Source organism: Melanerpes formicivorus, unplaced genomic scaffold, assembly GCF_026170545.1.
Source record: "Melanerpes formicivorus ecotype bairdi unplaced genomic scaffold, bMelFor1.0.p_v2 SCAF_8, whole genome shotgun sequence".
Taxonomy (NCBI): Eukaryota; Metazoa; Chordata; class Aves; order Piciformes; family Picidae; genus Melanerpes; species Melanerpes formicivorus.
This window is the reverse complement of record NW_027142360.1, coordinates 5,465,815-5,484,256: the sequence shown is the minus strand read 5'-3', so window position 1 is coordinate 5,484,256 and position 18,442 is coordinate 5,465,815. Positions and strand designations below refer to the sequence as shown.

Sequence of the window (18,442 nt, the reverse complement as noted above, 5' to 3'; positions counted from 1 at the left end):
AAATCTAAGAACCTATGGCATTTTTAAGCACTAAGTTGATTGTGGATGTATTTCAGAGAGGAACAATGTCATAGAAAAGAGTACATCAATGCCTGTCTCCCAAAGGCTTTGAATAAGATCACATACCTTTCTGTAAGTCATGCTTTGATTAACCTCAGCAGAGGGGCAGCCATCCCATGGTGTATTTCCCACTAGAGGTCAGGCTGAAGGAGCTAATCTTCTGGTTCAGCCTGCAAAATCTATGACTGGGAGCCACTACTCAAGATTTGGAAGATTCAAGACCAGTATTTAATTAATACTGATTTTTATGATACAAAGATGCATTTTTCTAAGAACTCAACAGCTGGACTTATTTAATCATGAAAGTATCATAGTATCATAGTATCATTCAGGGTTGGAAGGGACCACAAGGATCATCTAGTTCCAACCCCCCCTGCCATGGGCAGGGACACCCCACACTAGATCAGGCTGCCCAGAGCCTCATCCAGCCTGGGCTTAAACACCTCCAGGGACAGGGCCTCGACCACCTCCCTGGACAACACATTCCAGGGTTTCACCACTCTCATGGGGAAGAACTTCCTCCTCCCCTCCAGCCTGAATCTCCCCACCTCCAGCTTCATTCCATTCCCCCTAGTCCTATCACTACCTGAGATCCTGAGAAGTCCTTCCCCAGCCTTCCTGTAGGCCCCCTTCAGATACTGGAAGGCCACAATTAGGTCACCTCGGAGCCTTCTCTTCTGCAGACTGAACAGCCCCAACTCCTTCAGTCTGTCCTCATAGCAGAGGTGCTCCAGCCCTCTGATCATCCTTGTGGCCCTTCTCTGGACATGCTCCAGCACATCCATATCCCTCTTGTAATAGGGGCTCCAGAACTGGACACAGTACTCCAGGTGGGGTCTCACCAGAGCTGAGTAGAGGGGGAGGATCACCTCCCTCGACCTGCTAGCCACACTTCTCCTGATGCAGCCCAGGATCTGATTGGCTTTGTGGGCTGCACATTGAGAGCTCATGTTGAGCTCCTCGTCCACCAGCACCCCCAAGTCTCTCTTCTCAGGGCTGCTTTCCAGCCAGTTACTGCCCAGCCTGTATTTGTGCCTGGGATTGCCTCGACCCAGATGCAGGACCCTGCACTTGCTCTTATTGAACTTTGTGAGGTTGGCTTGTGCCCACACATCAGTAAAGCCTCTCACAGAGCACTTGATGTTCCATCTCGGTTGTCAGGACAAGGTTTGGGAGAGTTCTTCCTCAACTACAGTCTTGAAATGAAAACCATGTTATTCTGAACCACAAAAGACAATATTTCAGCTGCTTTTAAAAGGGCATTTATAAATTTCGCTTTACATTGAGATGTAGACTCACTTCTGAAAAATCAAAGAAAATGGTTCATGCATCATTTATAGTTTTAAACACCACCTTTATTGTGATGGGATACACTCAAATACAAAGTCCTGTCTCAGAGGTCTTTGCCAATCACTGGGCCTCTCAACAATTCACTACCTTCAGTGCATAGGGAAGGGGGAAGGGGCAGGGGCAGGGGCAGGGGCAGGAGCAGGGGAAGGGGCAGGGGCAGGGGCAGGGGAAGGGGAAAGGGAAGGGGGGAGAGAGGAGAGAGGAGAGAGGAGAGAGGAGGGAGGAGGGAGGAGAGAGGAGAGAGGAGAGAGGAGAGAGGAGAGAGGAGAGAGGGGAGAGGAGAGAGGAGAGAGGAGAGAGGAGAGAGAAGAGAGGAGAAGAGAGAAGAGAGAAGAGAGAAGAGAGAAGAGAGAAGAGAGAAGAGAGAAGAGAGAAGAGAGAAGAGAGAAGAGAGAAGAGAGAAGAGAGAAGAGAGAAGAGGAGAAGAGAGAAGAGAGAAGAGAGAAGAGAGAGAGAGAGAAGAGAGAAGAGAGAAGAGAGAAGAGAGAAGAGAGAAGAGAGAAGAGAGAAGAGAGAAGAGAGAAGAGAGAAGAGAGAAGAGAGAAGAGAGAAGAGAAGAGAAGAGAAGAGAAGAGAAGAGAAGAGAAGAGAAGAGAAGAGAAGAGAAGAGAAGAGAAGAGAAGAGAAGAGAAGAGAAGAGAAGAGAAGAGAAGAGAAGAGAAGAGAAGAGAAGAGGAGAGGACTAAACCAGGTTGGAAGAGACCTTTGAGATCATTGTGCCCAATCCATCATCCAACTCCATCTAATCAACTAAACCATGGCACCAAGCACCCCATCAAGTCTCCTCCTAAACACCTCCAGTGATGGCAACTCCATCACCTCCCCAGGCAGCACATTCCGATGGGCAATCACTCTATGAAGAATTTCTTCCTAACATCCAACCTAAACCTCCCCTGGCACAGCTTGAGACTGTGTCCTCTTGTTCTGGTGCTGGTTGCCTGGAAGAAGAGACCAGCCCCCACCTATCTACAACTTCCCTTCAGGTAGTTGTAGAGAGCAATAAGGTCTTCCCTGAGCCTCCTCTTCTCCAGGCTAAGCAACCCCAGCTCCCTCAGCCTCTCCTCATAGGGATTGTGCTCCAAACCCCTCCCCAGCTTTGTTGCCCTTCTCTGGACATGTTCCAGCAACTCAACATCTTTCCTAAACTGAAGGGGCCAGAACTTTCTCTGCAGTCATGAAAGCCAGGACAAAGTATATTTGCCCAAAGCCACATAAGCATTTAAATATAGAGTCAAAAACTGCATTGAGGAATTGTTTGTATGTTTGCACTTCTGAAAACAAAGCAGCCTATGAAAGTCACTCAGAGATGAGATCAGCTAACTAGGTCAAGTTATGCCAGCCAGCATTTTTAAGTACCTCCATGGTTAATTATTACAGCCACTTCAAAGATACACAAAGGACTCTGGAAAAGTAAGAGTATAAAATGCCAGGAATAGTAATAAAACTTGTAGTTTGCCTAGTCACTTAAGTTTGGTGGTAGGAAGAATAGACTAGACTAGACTAGAATAGAGCAGGTTGGAAGAGACCTTCAAGATCATCGTGTCCAAACCCATCAACCAATCCAACCCACCTAAACAACTAACCCATGGCACCAAGCACCCCATCAAGTCTCCTCCCAAAAACCTCCAATGACAGCAACTCCACCACTTCCCCAGACAGCCCATTCCAATGGGCAATCACTCTCTCTGTATAGAACTTCAAGATATAGCAGGCATAATAACAGAATAACAGGCATGAGGAACAGAAATGAAGCCCTGATGTTGGTTTGGCTCTTTTTCTATGTCTCACATGGACCACTTTCCTGTACCTTCACCAGGTCACAGGGGGCAGACTTGGTGGTAACAGGTTGTTTCATCAGAGCTAACGATCATTTTGTTTAATGATTTTGCAACAGAATCTGATAGTAGCAGTTCAAAACCCACATGAATGTTTCAAAAGGTGAAAATTCCATTCTCTCAACAATGCATTCACCTAACACACTCTTTTCCTTTGCTAGTTCTCCTCAAAATGTCCAGAGCAGAGCCACGAGGATGATCAGAGGGCTGGAGCACCTCTCCTATGAGGACAGAATGAGAGAGTTGGGGCTGTTCAGTCTGGAGATGAGAAAGCTCTGAGGAGACCTTACTGCAGTCTTCCAGTATCTGAAGGGGGCCTACAAGAAAGCTGGGGAGGGACATTTTAGGGTGTCAGAGAGTGATAGGACTGGGGGGAATGGAATAAAAGTAGAAATGGGTAGATTCAGATTGGATGTTAGGAAGAAATTTCTCCCCATGAGGGTGGTGAGACACTGGAACAGGTTGCCCAGGGAGGTGGTGGAAGCCTCATGCCTGGAGGTTTTTGAGGCCATGCTGGATGCTCTGAGCAACCTCCTGCAGTGTGAGGTGTCCCTGCCCACAGCAGGGTGGTTGGAACTGGATGATCCTTGAGGTCTCTTCCAACCCTAACAATTCTAGGATTCTAAAATAAGCTAACCTTTTACAATTTACAGCTGTATAGCAGGTACAAAATACCTGTCTTAAGGCATTGCCTGGAGGAATGCAAGACTCATTTCACAAGGACCACTCCAACACAATTCCATGGAACTGGCAATCAGAGTTTGACTGAAGCTGGTAAGACAGACTTCCCAGATTGGGCACATAACCCACCCAGCTACACAGATGGCATTTGTGGGAGCAAAGTAAAATAAAATACACTTCTAAAATAAATTCAAGAGAAACACAGAATAACATTGAATCACTCTAGGCATTTCTAAGGCTATCCATTCATCTTCTCAGCACATAGCAAGTATATGTTCAGGGGGTTGAAACGACTAAGCAAATGGAAGGGATATAAAACTAGTTTTGTTTCAAATGTAAGATCACAGAAATAAACAGGGGGTTCAGGTGTTTATCTTCAGATTGAGATCTCTGTATGGAGGTTTGATGCTAAAGGAGTTAAAAACAGGGTTCCTACATATGCCCAGCAACGACAACTGGGCTTGTTAGAAGAACCCTTTTTGATGCTAAAGGAAAGAACTCTGCAGCTGAATTTCATATGGGTCCCTCTGCACAGCAGCTACTTTCCCTCCTTGTTTTGTACTGATAGAAAGACACAGAGCTGGGAAGAGATAAGATACAAAGAAGTGAAGGAAATACAGCTTTAGATGCTGGAATATAAAGAGGCAACTATATAAAGAGGCAACTGAAACCACAGACTGCTCAGTTTGGGTCAGGAGGTTGACTTTGACAATGGCTGGTTTGGACCTCAGCTCAAGCCTTACCTCTTCTCCCTCCATCTCGTCCTTCTCAAGCTAGGAAGAACTGATGGCCAGTCTTACCTTGTTACAATGACACTGTCCAAGGATACTGGTCTCAAGATCCCATGATCTAGCAGAGAAAGAAGGAATACAAGGAAAACAGCAGAGGTAGGAAGTGTTAAAAGAAGAAACATGAAAGCACACGTATCCCATTGGAGTCCCTGGTTGCCCAGGGGTATTGACAGGTGCTTACTCTGCTATGGCAAGAACTGAAGTTCCACAACATTCTACTTTTAATCTTCCCCTCATAAGCATCTTCCTTCTAGAGGATCCAGCTCTTCCATTATTTCATCTCCCTTCTTCAGATTAAACCAGTCTGTCTGCTTGATTCCTCTTGCTACCCTGCTCAGTTACAACCTGACAAAACACTGCATGAACATTCATCTCACAACCAAGGGTAGATAGGGTAGGCCCTCCTGTGATATGTCTTGTGATACTACAACTACTGAAAGGCAAACCCTTTGGCATATGCAGGCAGCAGAAAGAACTCCCCAGCTCCCCTCTGCTCTGCCCCTTAGCAGCACAGCTGCTGGGGTAGAAAAGTAAAGCATTGTGCTATGACTTCTGTCATTTCAAACATGCCAGTGACCAACACACTGGATAGAAAGACTCTTCTGGGTAATTTTTTTTTTAACTCTCTTGAAATCTGCTATTTTTAAAGACACAGCAACAAAACCAGACAAACAAGACAAGAAAGACCAAGGAGAGTCTTTGAAGACAGTATTTCAAACTAACACATCATAGAAAGATATAAGCAAAGAGAAAAAATTTCTATCAGCAACATATTTATGAGTATGACATGCAAACTATGGGGAGGTTGTAGTCGGGGGGGGTTGGTCTCTCTTCCCAGGCAACCAGCACCAGAACAAGAGGACACAGTCTCAATCATAGAATCACAGAATCAATAAGGTTGGAAGAGACCTCAAAGATCATCAAGTCCAACCTGTCACCCAACACCTCATGACTACTAAACCATGACACCAAGTGCCACGTCCAATCCCCTCTTTAACACCTCCAGGGATGAGGACTCCACCACCTCCCTGGGCAGCACATTCCAATGACCAACAACTCTCTCTGTGAAGAACTTTCTCCTCACCTCCAGCCTAAACCTTTCTCCTGGTGCAGCTTGAGATTGTGTCCTCTTGTTCTGGTGCTGGTTGCCTGGGAGAAGAGACCCATCCCCTCCTGGCTATAACCACCCTTCAGGTAGTTGTAGACAGCAAGAAGGTCTCCCCTGAGCCTCCTCTTCTCCAGGCTAAACACTCCCAGCTCCCTCAGTCTCTCCTCACAGGGCTGTGCTCAAGGCCTCTCCTCAGCCTCGTTGCCCTTCTCTGGACACGTTCAAGTGTCTCAATGACCTTAAATCAAGGGCCCCAGAGCAAGCTGTACCAGAGGAGGTTTAATCTGGATGTTAGGAAGAAATTCTTCACAGAAAGTGAGATTGGCCATTGGAATGTGCTGCCCAGGGAGATGGTGGAGTCACCATCACTGGAAGTGTTTAAAATAAGACTTTATGAGATACTTAGTGCCACAGTTTAATTGATTAGATGGTGTTGGATGATAGGTTGGACTTGATGATCTCAAAGGTCTTTTCCAACCTGGTTAATTCTGTGTTTCTGTATATTCAATTGGAATGATGTGATACACACATTTTATGTTACTCTTTTCTTTTTTATCTGATTTAAAAAATAAATAAATAAATAAAATCTTCAACAAGGTTTTATACTTTATTTACAGTCACAGAACCCATGTTTGGAGCAGCCCCCACAAAAAGAATGACTTCAAATTTTCCCCAGTATCACAAAACAGAGTTTAGCCCAACTATTTTGTTTCTTTTTTAATCTATTCAGCTGACAGAAACAGAGCTGCAACGGATTGGGGTTTTTTTTTAATCCCAAAGTACATTATCCAAACAACAATTTCATCAAAGATTTTTTACAACAAGCCTAGCATTACTGGTTATATCTTATTATTAAGGTAAGCATTCTTCAAAGAACTGTATGATTGGAATCTCTTCCTGATCCACAGTGACATGCTATTTGCTGGCTGCAGTGAGAAGAGTCAAAATGAAAACAAAAACACAAATAGGCTTTTTTTTTTTTTCCCTTCTTGTCTTTATTGATTTAGACTTCAGAGCTACAGCCAAAAATAGAGCATCTCTAGAAAATTACCACGCAGGCTATCAATACAGCATCATCACATGTTTAGAATTGTAAGCACTTGACAAATTGCAAAGGCAACGTTCAATCTAATATTTTGGCAGTGCAACCCATGGACAGGGAACACAGGAGGAAGGAGTTGATTTAATTTTTCTTTTTACTCCAAAAAGCAGTATTTCTGAACAGGAATAAAAAGCCTCTGTTACAAAATTAATTCCAGTCACCATGGAATACTCGTGTTGGTTTGTTCGAGACATCAATACACACTGCTGGAAACTTTGCATGGAATGTCGAACGGCAGACAGAAGCTACGGCTCTGCTACAGGTACAACACCGTCTTCAGCACTTTGTACGCCATAGAGATGGTCACTGCATACCCGACTGCCCAAGACAAACCCCTGCCAGGCTGAGGAAGAGGAATCAAGTATGCCAAAGTGTGGAAAATCCTAGATCCAGCAAAGATCCTGAAATGCATCAAGGCTGTGGACAGCTCAGGGCCACTAAGTGCATACAGCAGTCCAATGCCAAGAAATGGGACAATATTTTCAAGGTCATTCAGGTGGCCTCTGGGGAAAGAAGCAAAATTGGTTTAGAGTGTTATATTTTGTTAAATAAACCACTTCAAGCCTTACTTTTTTTCAGCATCTTCCAAACATGCTACTGTTAAGGCCCTAACACAGCTGTTGGGTTTCCTCTGCAGCAGGAACTTGATACAGCTACTGAAATGGCTTTGGCATCTTCACCTGATACCTCTCTGGTCTCTCCTGCTGCACCTCACATTTTTAAGCTTCTGGTCTTCTGTATGAAAGGTCTTAATTTTTTTCCTAGACCTTGGTAATATTAGGAACTTACAGGAGGTATATGAGAGCACCTGAGTGTGCAAGAATGCAAGGCAGAGAGGGAAACAGATAGATGGCATGTTCTTGTAGTTTCCCTCAAATGACCATCAACTAACTAGATGACTGTGACCAAAACCGCTAGACCTCATGGCCCAGGTGGTCTAGTCTGATCCCATAAACTCTGCATTCTCCACAAAGAAGAGATGAAATATACAGGAAACATTCTATCAGAGTTTCATGAAGTGCAATCATCTTAAAGAATGTTATTTTTGAGCATCTAGCAGGTGTGACAGTTACGCTTTTGGTTAATTTTCTTCGCTACAAAGCACTAAAATAGCTGAAAAATGATTGAGATTTTGAAACTATAATATGGTTAACTAAAAATATGTGGAGGCTGAACTCTGGATCATGAAGTATTCTTTCACACATCTTCCTAAATCTTCCCTGCTCCTTTTACCTCTTTAGAAAAACTGTAATTCCAGCCAAGTTTACTGACTGAAACAACTTCTAAGCCTTACTAATTATGTCAAATTACACAGCCAACTCGAATCAGAACACGGTGCTGTTTTGCAGAGGCTTTCTGAACTCATTTATCATTACCCTTCAGCTTTCCACCACCCCTTCCATGTGAAAAAGTACACTGAAATAACATCTTTTCTAAACCCATAAACAGAACTAATTCCAATCACTTATACATATGAGAAGCCATGCTAAATCTATACGTCATCACCTGTTGCCAGGAAGGTTGCAGAAGAAAATATAGCGAACTTCCCTTAAGAATCATTGTTGGAAAGAACAGATGGATGTCATAACACCAATGGACTAACTAGGACCAAGCTGACTTACTAGGTCTGGGGCTGTCTGAACAACTTTTGCAAAACAGCAGCACAGGATTTGACTATGTAAGCTGGTTGTGATTTCTCTAACATAACAATCTGAGTTAAAAGGGCATCTGGTAGTGAAGTTAGTACTGACATAGTTGTCCTCTTCAAATTGAGAAAGGAATTACTCCTCACCAAAAAATGCCCAGTTTTGTGTAACAGCAAAAACTAAAAACTCCTTGAACCCACTTAGGGGGGGGAGAAAAGGGATGTTCAGTGCATCTTTACAGCCCATTGAGATGAGATTTTACTTTTCAAGATCTTAACCCAGACAAGACAGACATAAATATATTAGCCTTCATGGAATCACAGTCATCTACACTTCCCAGGATGCGCTGTTCTGAAATCTGAGCTGCTACCTATTACAAGATCTTCCCTAATGGTGGTTTAAATGAGAACAGTTCGTTCACAATCAAGTTTTTGGTATAAAAATATGTAGCAAATCATCTGTTGAGCTTCATTAAGGAACAATGCCACAAAATGCATTCCATTAAAGCTTTCCTTGTTAGCACAGGTGTATCAAACAGAATCTTGAGAGTTATGATTTTGTTAAGAAAAAAAATTGCCATCAGCTAGCTACATAAGCTACACTACTTAGCCCACTGAAGTACAGCTTAAAATCTGCTAAAAATCTTGCAAAATAAAATACACACACCACAGGCTGCACACTGCCATGCTATTCACAGCATTCTTTCAAGGGAAGGGTCAGCTTGCCTGTACACTTGACACATTCCTGAGTAACCTCAATCCAATCCAGCAAAAAGAGCACAGGCTTTGCCTCCTGGTCTGTACAATTTGCTAGATTAAGGCTCTAATTACAGCTCTGGAGTTCCATGACTTTAACTCAGTTTCACCCCTCCTTCCCTAGTTATTTCCCTTACACTTTAGGAAAAGATGCAACTATTGCAAGCAGTGTTCAAGTTATATAGAAAGCTGATTTACACTTAATGGACACTGCTTCATACTAGACCAACTTACAGTCCTATTTTACAATCTTCTTACCACCTCCCCTACGCATAGAGGATATTATCCAAGAGCTAGCTATGCTAATGAGACAATGACTTTTTAGTATGCATGCTGGACACTTGAATGTGGCAGTTTCTTCCTTTCAACAAATTAATTTATTAGATTACTACACAGAACAACACAAAACACACATGGGTTTGGCAAAGAGAAGGAGGTAAAATTAACTAAGTGATTGATTTTAAGTAGCAGACCAGTAGTAGTAGTGTCAAAAGACTCCTATGCATTACCTGCGCACACGTTCGACATCCTGATCCGTCCGCAGGTATTTTTTAGCACCCTCACCTTTTCCAAAGGATGCTGCTACATCTTCTGGGTTGACAAATGCCTATTTCAAACATAAACACAGAAGAGACATTAGAAGCCAAAATGCTTGTCCCAGTCAAAGCAGTTTGCTATATAGATAACTCTTGTTACAAATGCCTCTGTAATCTCCTACAACTTACCTGAAGTTAAATGCATGGGGAATCATGTTTCCTGCATGACTATTTCCTTGGGCCTAGCCTGTATGTAGCTTGTGTGTTGACAAGTTAATGTAATATAATTTATGCAGGTAGATAAAGCCTTCCTGTAAGATATGCAAGCATGGCAGATGGCTGAATCTCAGCCTGAAGTAATGGCAGTGGGCTGAAGGAACATAGGAGCCCCTATTACAAGAGGGATGTGGAGGTGCTGGAACGTGTCCAGAGAAGGGCCACGAGGATGATCAGAGGGCTGGAGCACCTCTCCTATGAGGACAGACTGAAGGAGTTGGGGCTGTACAGTCTGCAGAAGAGAAGGCTCCCAGGTGACCTAATTGTCGCCTTCCAGTATCTGAAGGGGGCCTACAGGAAGGCTGGGGAAGGACTTCTCAGGATCTCAGGTAGTGATAGGACTAGGGGGAATGGAATGAAGCTAGAGGTGGGGAGATTCAGGCTGGATGTGAGGAGGAGGTTCTTCACCATGAGAGTGGTGAAACCCTGGAATGGGTTGTCCAGGGAGGTGGTCGAGGCCCCGTCCCTGGGGGTGTTTAAGAGCAGGCTGGATGAGGCTCTGTCCAGCCTGATCTAGTGTGGGGTGTCCCTGCCCATGGCAGGGGGGTTGGAACTAGATGATCCTTGTGGTCCCTTCCAACCCTGAATGAAACTATGAAACTATGAAACTATGAAAAGGTAGACCTACTGTCTGCATAAGTCTCCCTCATACTGTTCTTGACAAATTATCTGACAGCCCTTTTGGAGCACTTACTTCTTGAGATGGAAGCAAGAGAATCCAAAAGACTTACTCCTGTCCTCATTTACAACCAAATGTTTCTCCTTTTCTACTTAGGTACAAAATTTTCCATGTCTATGATCCTTTATTATCTCCAAATACTGAAGACACTGCTTGAAAACAATATTTAATTTAGTCAGTGCAGACAGCAGTAGATCTCTCCTTGCTGACACATAAGTTCCACCTGAACATGAGGAGAAACTTCTTTACTGTGAGGGTGACAGAGCACAGGAACAGGCTGCCCAGAGAAGTTGTGGAGACTTTCAAAACCCATCTGAATGGACTCCTGTGTGGCCTGCCCCAGGCGATCCTGCTTTGGCAGAGGGGTTGGACTAGATGACCTCTACAGGTCCCTGCCAACCACTAACATTCTGCAATTCTATGCATTCTGAGGAGCATTCAGGCTATGCAGGACTAAGTCAAGAAAGAAAACTTTTTGATTTTAGGAGAGCTACAGATTGCTTGCTTAGGCAGACCAGATCCCTTTCTGTGAAATACCCTTGGCCTCACAAGGGTAATGTGTCACCCTGGTGACACATTATCAGTCTCAGAATCAGCAACATTTTACCTTCTCTCCCTCCACTACTTGCTTCCCTCCATTTTTTTAGAACATTTTACAGACTCTGATACATTAAATAGGAAATAAAAGTGACACTATTTAATTTGTGTGTTTTTAGCATTGCTGTGTTATAAGAAAACCAAATACTCCATATTAATGAAGGTCCAGCTGTCACCTGCACACATATGGACCATGATGGCAAAAGCATTAAGTACTCCACTGGATCTAGATATTATGACCAGTACAGCTGATATGCTTCTGCAAGAGCAAAGGGAAGTAAGACATGTAGGTCCTATTTTGACAACACAGGAGAGGCTACATGCTCTACTACACACAAATCTTCAGCTGTGCCAAAGACCTAGAGAGGTATTAGAAACCAGCAGCAGCTCAAATGCTGTGGCAGTAGGACCTCATGAACAACAGAACAGTTCAGCTGGGTTCCTGTCCCAACAGGAACAAAAAGCAGCATTCAAACAAAATGACTCCTATAAAATCCTTGAAGAACATACACTGTCCTGCAGAAGCTGACCTCATAAGAACAGCCTCATGGAGCAAACAACGGGCTCTTTCAGCCCAGGATCATGTTTCCAACAGTGCCTATGAGCAGATGCCTAGAGAAGACCCAAGCACAGGGCAAACACAACACAAATGCTTCCCATGAGCCCTGTCTCCTAAGCTAGATGTAGCTTCTGCAATATTTATAAACCTGAGTTGATCTTTCATATATATCAACTCACATACATTTTCAGTCCTTCTCTCATTCTAGGAAAAAAGGGGGTTGTTTTTACGTTGTTGTGGTGGGGGTGGGTTTTTTTGTTTGTTTGGGGGGGATAATGACCTACTTGCAATGGAAAGGCTAAAACAATGAAACAATGTGGCTCTGATCAACCTGATCTAGTGTCAGGTGTTCCGACCCATGGCAGAGGGGTTGGAACTAGATGATCTTTGAGGTCCCTTCCAACTCTAACAATTCTGTGATTCTGTAATTAGGGAAAGCAAAGAACTTTAGAACTGTTGGATGGAAGGGTTATAGATGCATAAAACCCCACTTCAGACCCCCTCTTCTGACCCTACTAGTTGGTTATTCACATAACATGGCTCCATATCACACATTATTTGCTTTAGAAATGGGGTACCCTGGACACCAGAAATTACAGTTATGAAAAACTCTTGTTTAAAAATACATAAATGTTTTAGAAAGGAAATGCAAGTCAAATCCAACTGTAAGATAAGTCTCATAATCATCTCATAATTATGTTAAAGGTGTCATCCATTTGGGACCAACAGAGCACCAGCACACCATACTCAGAATATCATTAGAGGAGGGAGACAGAAGAAAAAAGAACAGCACCAGTATTTGAAAGCTGAAAAGAAATAGCTGTGATAGCTCTGTGTTTCAATACCAATTTCAATCTGTTCTACCAGACAGTACTCAAAATTTCTTACCTTTCTTGTGATTCTGAAGTATGCTGTTATAAGACTCATTAGCATCATCTTTAGAAGAACAACAGTTGCATAAGTAGCGTAAGCCCGCAAGGCTTCGTTGTCAAGTAACTGGGACGATTTAGCCATTTCTCAGCTTCTCACTGACGACCTTTAAAAACATTAAAGTTAGGCTAACATCACAGCAATCCAAAGTTCTGAGAAGAAGATTGTCAGAATAGCCTTTTGGAGTTGTTGTTTTTTAGCCATCACTGCAGTGACAGCACAATTTTGCCACTGTGAAAAAGCCTATTTTCAAACAAATGTGGTTTTCCTCAGTTTATTTTCACCATGGCATAAAACAAATTGTTGATGGTCAGTAATAGGCTTTAGAATAAATTAGGTGGGCAACCATATGGCTGCAAGAGGGGGACAGAGCGTCTAGAAAGCTGTCCAGCAGAGAAAGACCTGGGGGTGTTGGTCGGCAGCTGGCTGAACCTGGCCTCCTGAGTACCTGCTGGCTCAAGAAGGCCAACAGCACCCTGGTCTGTGTCAGGAATAGTGTGACCAGCAGGATTAGGGAAGTGATTGTGCCCCTGTACTCAGCATGGGTAAGGCCACATCTTGAGTCCTGGGTTCAGTTTTGGGGCCCTCATGATCTCTGAGGTCTCTTCCAACCTTAGGAATACTGAATACTGAATAATACTTTAAGATGAGATATTATCTCACCATTTAATATTTCACTTCACTTTTATATCCTTATTAAGCTGTCAAAGTCTCTGGAGACTTTCAAAACCCGCCTGGATGCATTCTTATGTGGACTACCCTGGATGACCCTGCTTTAGGCAGGGAGGATTGGACTTTCTTTAACTGTGAAGATGTTTCAGTATTCACTATTCCTAAGGTTGGAAGAGGCCTCAAAGATCATCGAGTCCAACCTGTCACCACAGACCACATGACTAGAGTAGGGAAGACACCACTGCCCACTGCAGGCTTGAACTCATGACCTTCCCATTAAGAGTCTGACGTACTACCAAGCTGAGCCACCCTGCTCCCCTTGATGATCTCTTGAGGTCCCTTCCAAACTCTGACATTCTGTGATTCTGTGATATAAATTACCAAAATACTTAATATAACTGCAGAAACACAATTTAGTCACAGAATTTTTTACACTTCTGAAGTAAGAGATGGACCAGTTTTAGACCAATTCATTTGATCTAGTGACTCTCCCTGGGCAGTTACCAGGATAGAGGAAGTGTGCCAACATACTACACTCTACTCGGCTCTGGTGAGACCCCACCTGGAGTACTGTGTCCAGTTCTGGAGCCCCTATTGCAAGAGGGATGTGGAGGTGCTGGAGCATGTCCAGAGAAGGGCCATGAGGATGATCAGAGGGCTGGAGCACCTCTCCTATGAGAACAGACTGAAGGAGTTGGGGCTGTTCAGTCTGGAGAAGAGAAGGCTCCGAGGTGACCTCATTGTGGCCTTCCAGTATCTGAAGGGGGCCTACAAGAAGGCTGGGGAAGGACTGCTCAGGATGTCAGGTAGTGCTAGGACTAGGGGGAATGGAATGAAGCTGGAGGTGGGGAGATTCAGGCTAGATGTGAGGAGGAGGTTCTTCCCCATGAGAGTGGTGAAGCCCTGGAATGGGTTGTCCAGGGAGGTGGTCGAGGCCCCATCCCTGGAGGTGTTTAAGCCCAGGCTGAATGAGGCTCTGGGCAGCCTGATCTAGTGTAGCGTGTCCCTGCCCATGGCAGGGGGGTTGGAACTAGATGATCCTTGTGGTCCCTTCCAACCCTGAATGATACTATGATACTATGATACATACTGTAGTGTGTAGAGGAAAATTAGCATTGCCTACTTTTCTTTTGGCAAAACGACACGATTAGAACTGCACTTCAGCTTTCAAACTAACCACTGTCTTCCCACCCAGCAATAACTTGTGATCAAACTGAGTTAAAACATGCACTTCTCTCCTTTGAGACCTTATTCTTAAAAATGTCTTTTAACATGATTCACGGGCAAAGATTAAGTTGTACTGACAAAGAGCAGAGAACTATTTATGCTTTTATCATGGGAGGTTTAAGCTAATGAACTCTCTTTCCAGTGAAACAATACCAAACCCACATTGCTATGGAGGTGGTACCTTTTATCAGCATCCCAAAGTTAAGGATGTGATGAGAACTGAATGCATGCAAAATGAAAACAATGTCCCCTTGCACATTCAGTTTGTGCTCTGCCCAGAGCGAAGTGTTTACCTCACCAAGTGCTTCAGTCATGCACTTGGTCCATGTAGAGCTGGAACCCATACCAGAAGCATGTCTCAGCTTCACTCAAGACCAAAATAAATGTACTTTTTGATACAGTTAACTTCCTTATTACCTATAATTTTAACACTAACAATAGCAAAAAAGGTATTGTTAACTTTATTACGGCTCTAATAATCTCTCATCTTGTTTTCAAGCATGGAGGCACTGCCAGTTGTGGCCAAACAAGGGAAACTGGGTGAGCTGAGAGCAGTAGAAGACTCTTGCTCTGAAGGCATATCCTTGCTGAGGAGTGGGGCAGGATGCAAGTAAGCAGCTTTTTGCTCAGTGAAACAAACCTAGCCTTGTCTGGACCCATCTGGCCGCGGCGATGGGATTTTGCTCCCTCTTTTGTTCTTTCCAAGATAGTGCTTGGGTCACCAGGCCAAGCACTGGATCCAGGGATTACAACACATTCAGTGTTCTCTCAGTTCTCAACCTGCAATTCAGTTAGGACTTTTCTCAGGAATTAACAGAAACTGTGACTTTTAAACTTTGGATCACAGCAGAAAGCTTGAAGTTTCACGTAACAAAAATACAGTAACTCGATGGCAGCAGAGCGTTTTTCCCCGCTGCATTTTTAAAGCCATGCTGAAAACACGTCCAAGAACTCTACAAAGTCATGAGAAACTGTCCATGAGCATCTCTGGGTCCCTCCCTCTGGAAACACACCTCGTGTATCCATCTTTCCTACTGGAAGGGCTGGCCTCTCCAAGCTCTCCTAAAGCCCAGGCCTTGCCTTCACTGCAAAACCGAAGTTTACTGAAGAATTCAAAGTTCTAACAGCAGCAGAAATGCAAAGATAAACCCCACACGGTAAAACAACGCAAGGCTTACAGGGCTGTGCTCAGTAAAACTACCATCAGCCTGATGCCCTGTGCTGTGAATGCAAAGCCCGGGCACGAGTCCAGACCCCACGTAAAGGGTCTTTGAAAACCAACGGCTTAAAGACAAGGTCTGTCACTGTGGCCTCGGCACGGGCACAACCGCTGCCGCTCCACTCTGCCCCGACGCCGGCTGACGGTGCAGCCGTAACCAGCGGCGTTAGCCGCGGGGCGGCATTCTGCGGTTTGTCTCGCAGAACGCGGCGTTTCAAAGCGCCTTCCAAGCACACTCCGAGCGCCGTGAAGCGCCCGGCGACGCCATGCGCAGCACAGCGAACCCCGTTTCGAAACAGCAGGGCGCTGCCGCCCTGCCCCCAGCGCTGCTCAGCCGCGCGGCCCGGCCTCCGCGCACGCCGGTTTCACTTCAGCATCCGCAGGCGGACGGGGGGACGGGGGAGCCCCGGGAAGCTGCCCCCGCCGACCGACGCGGGTGCCGAGCCGCCGCCCCCCACCACACTCAGCAGCCACCTGCGAAAGGCAACAGCGCCCCCGAATTAAAACGTCTCCGGCTTGGCGGGCCGCCCGCGGAGAGTTTCGCGCCCAGAAGGCGGCAGGGGGGGAAAGGCAGCAGGAGGACTTTCCCCTGCAGCCTGGCGGCGGGAGACGCCATCGCGCAGCGCCCACCCACCTTACAGCGTCCCCTCGGCGAGCGCGCACACCGCGACGAACCCCGCTGCTCCCCACCGGACACGGCCTCCGCCCGCCCCGAGGCCCGGCCCGGCCCCGCCTCGCTTTGCCTCGCCTCGCCCCCTTGTGTCGTGGTCTGGGTCACCGCCGCGGCTGGCCGTGGAGTCGCTGTTACGCGCGGGTCGCTGCGGCGTCTGTCGCCGGCGTCGTGGGGGGGACAGGGCCGGTTCGTCCAAGGTGGTTCACTAAGGAAAGGCTGCGTTCAGGCCCAGGGCCCGGCAAACATCACCTGGGTGGAAAAGCAGGAAAATTTGTAAAAGCAAACAAACAAGAAAGAGTCCTCCTCTCTGAACACCCTTGAACTTTGAGACGGAGGGAGACCAAAGACGGTGACTCAGCCAAGCTTTGTTAGAAACCTGCCGTGTCCAGCAATTGCACAACCTCAAAATGGGCTGAGGGTATCTGAAAACCTGGGTACAGCACATCAAGCCTCAACACTTTGGGCCTCTGTGTTGTTTTGGTGAATCTCAACTTTCACCAAAGGGGAAAAAAAAACTAAAAGTCCTTGCATTGCCAGGTCATCCCTGCTGTGCCAGTCAACATAGGATAGAATTAGAATAGACTAGACTAGACTAGACTAAGAATAGAATAGAATAGAATAGAATAGAATAGAATAGAATAGAATAGAATAGAATAGAATAGAATAGAATAGAATAGAATAGAATAGAATAGAATAGAATAGAATAGAATAGAATCAATCAGTTTGGAAAAGACATTCAAGACCATTGAGTCCAACCCATCACCCAAGACCATCTGATCAACTAAACCATGGCACTAAGCACCCCATCCAGTCTCTTCTTAAACACCTCCAGTGATGGTGACTCCAACACCTCCCTGGGCAGCACATTCCAATGGCCAATCTCTGTGAAGAATTTCTTCCTAACATCCACCCTAAACCTCCCCCAGTGCAGCTTGAGACTGTGTCCTCTTGTTCTGGTGCTGGTTGCCTGGGAGAAGAGAGCATCTCCCACCTGGCTACAACCTCCCTTCAGGTAGCTGTATACAGCAATAAGGTCTCCCCTGAGCCTCCTCATCTCTAGGCTAAGCAACCCCAGTTGCTTTGCAAAGCATAATAGAAAATAAAGGAACTTCAGAGCTGGCCACAATCTTACTGGTGCACAAGGGTGTGATGAAAGGAGGAAACCTGATGGCAGTTTCCCACTACTTCAGAGAAAATTATGCAAGTCCCAGAGCAGTCCTCATCATAACCAATGCAATGCTTGTGACCAAGCATCTCATGATAAATAAGACTGAAGAAAATAGAGGAAAATGTTCTCGGGTACCTAGGAAATAGTTCAGAAATAACCCTAAAGATGTCTACAAAATCCGAAAGGGATACCATTTTTAAAGCTGCATCATTATGGAAAAACAAGTCATATGCATATATTCCATGTTCATTGTACTACTTCTGTGAACGATGTCAAATGCCTCTGTGTGTGGAGCTTTGTGACTCTTCTTGGATATTCTTTTTTTTTTACTTAATACAGCAAAAAGGGAAGTGCTCTTCACTGGACTACTTTGGGTGCTCCTCCCCACTACTGGGCACAAAAGAGACATCCCATTCAGGAGGATGGGGGGAGGAGGGAGAAAACGGCTCAGTAAAACCTGTCAGTGTGTTTAAGAACGTAGTGGCTGCTCAAATGTCTCTTCTAGGCAACCTGTGACAGAATGAGAGGACACAGTCTCAAGCTGCACCAGGGGAGGTTTAGGCTGGATGTTAGGAAAA

The 18,442-nt window shown here is 45.1% G+C and overlaps 1 protein-coding gene across 1 annotated transcript; it reads right to left on the bottom strand.

Moving 5' to 3' along the window:
- Positions 1-6,413: 6,413 nt before the first annotated feature.
- On the bottom strand, positions 6,414-16,766 carry MGST1 (microsomal glutathione S-transferase 1). The gene is made up of 4 exons (XM_068141885.1): positions 16,658-16,766; positions 12,864-13,011; positions 9,838-9,935; positions 6,414-7,430 (listed from the first exon to the last, which is right to left on the bottom strand). Exons 2-4 carry the CDS (start codon positions 12,987-12,989, stop codon positions 7,184-7,186), a joined length of 471 nt encoding a protein of 156 aa, XP_067997986.1. The 5' UTR covers positions 12,990-13,011; positions 16,658-16,766; the 3' UTR covers positions 6,414-7,183.
- Positions 16,767-18,442: the final 1,676 nt, after the last annotated feature.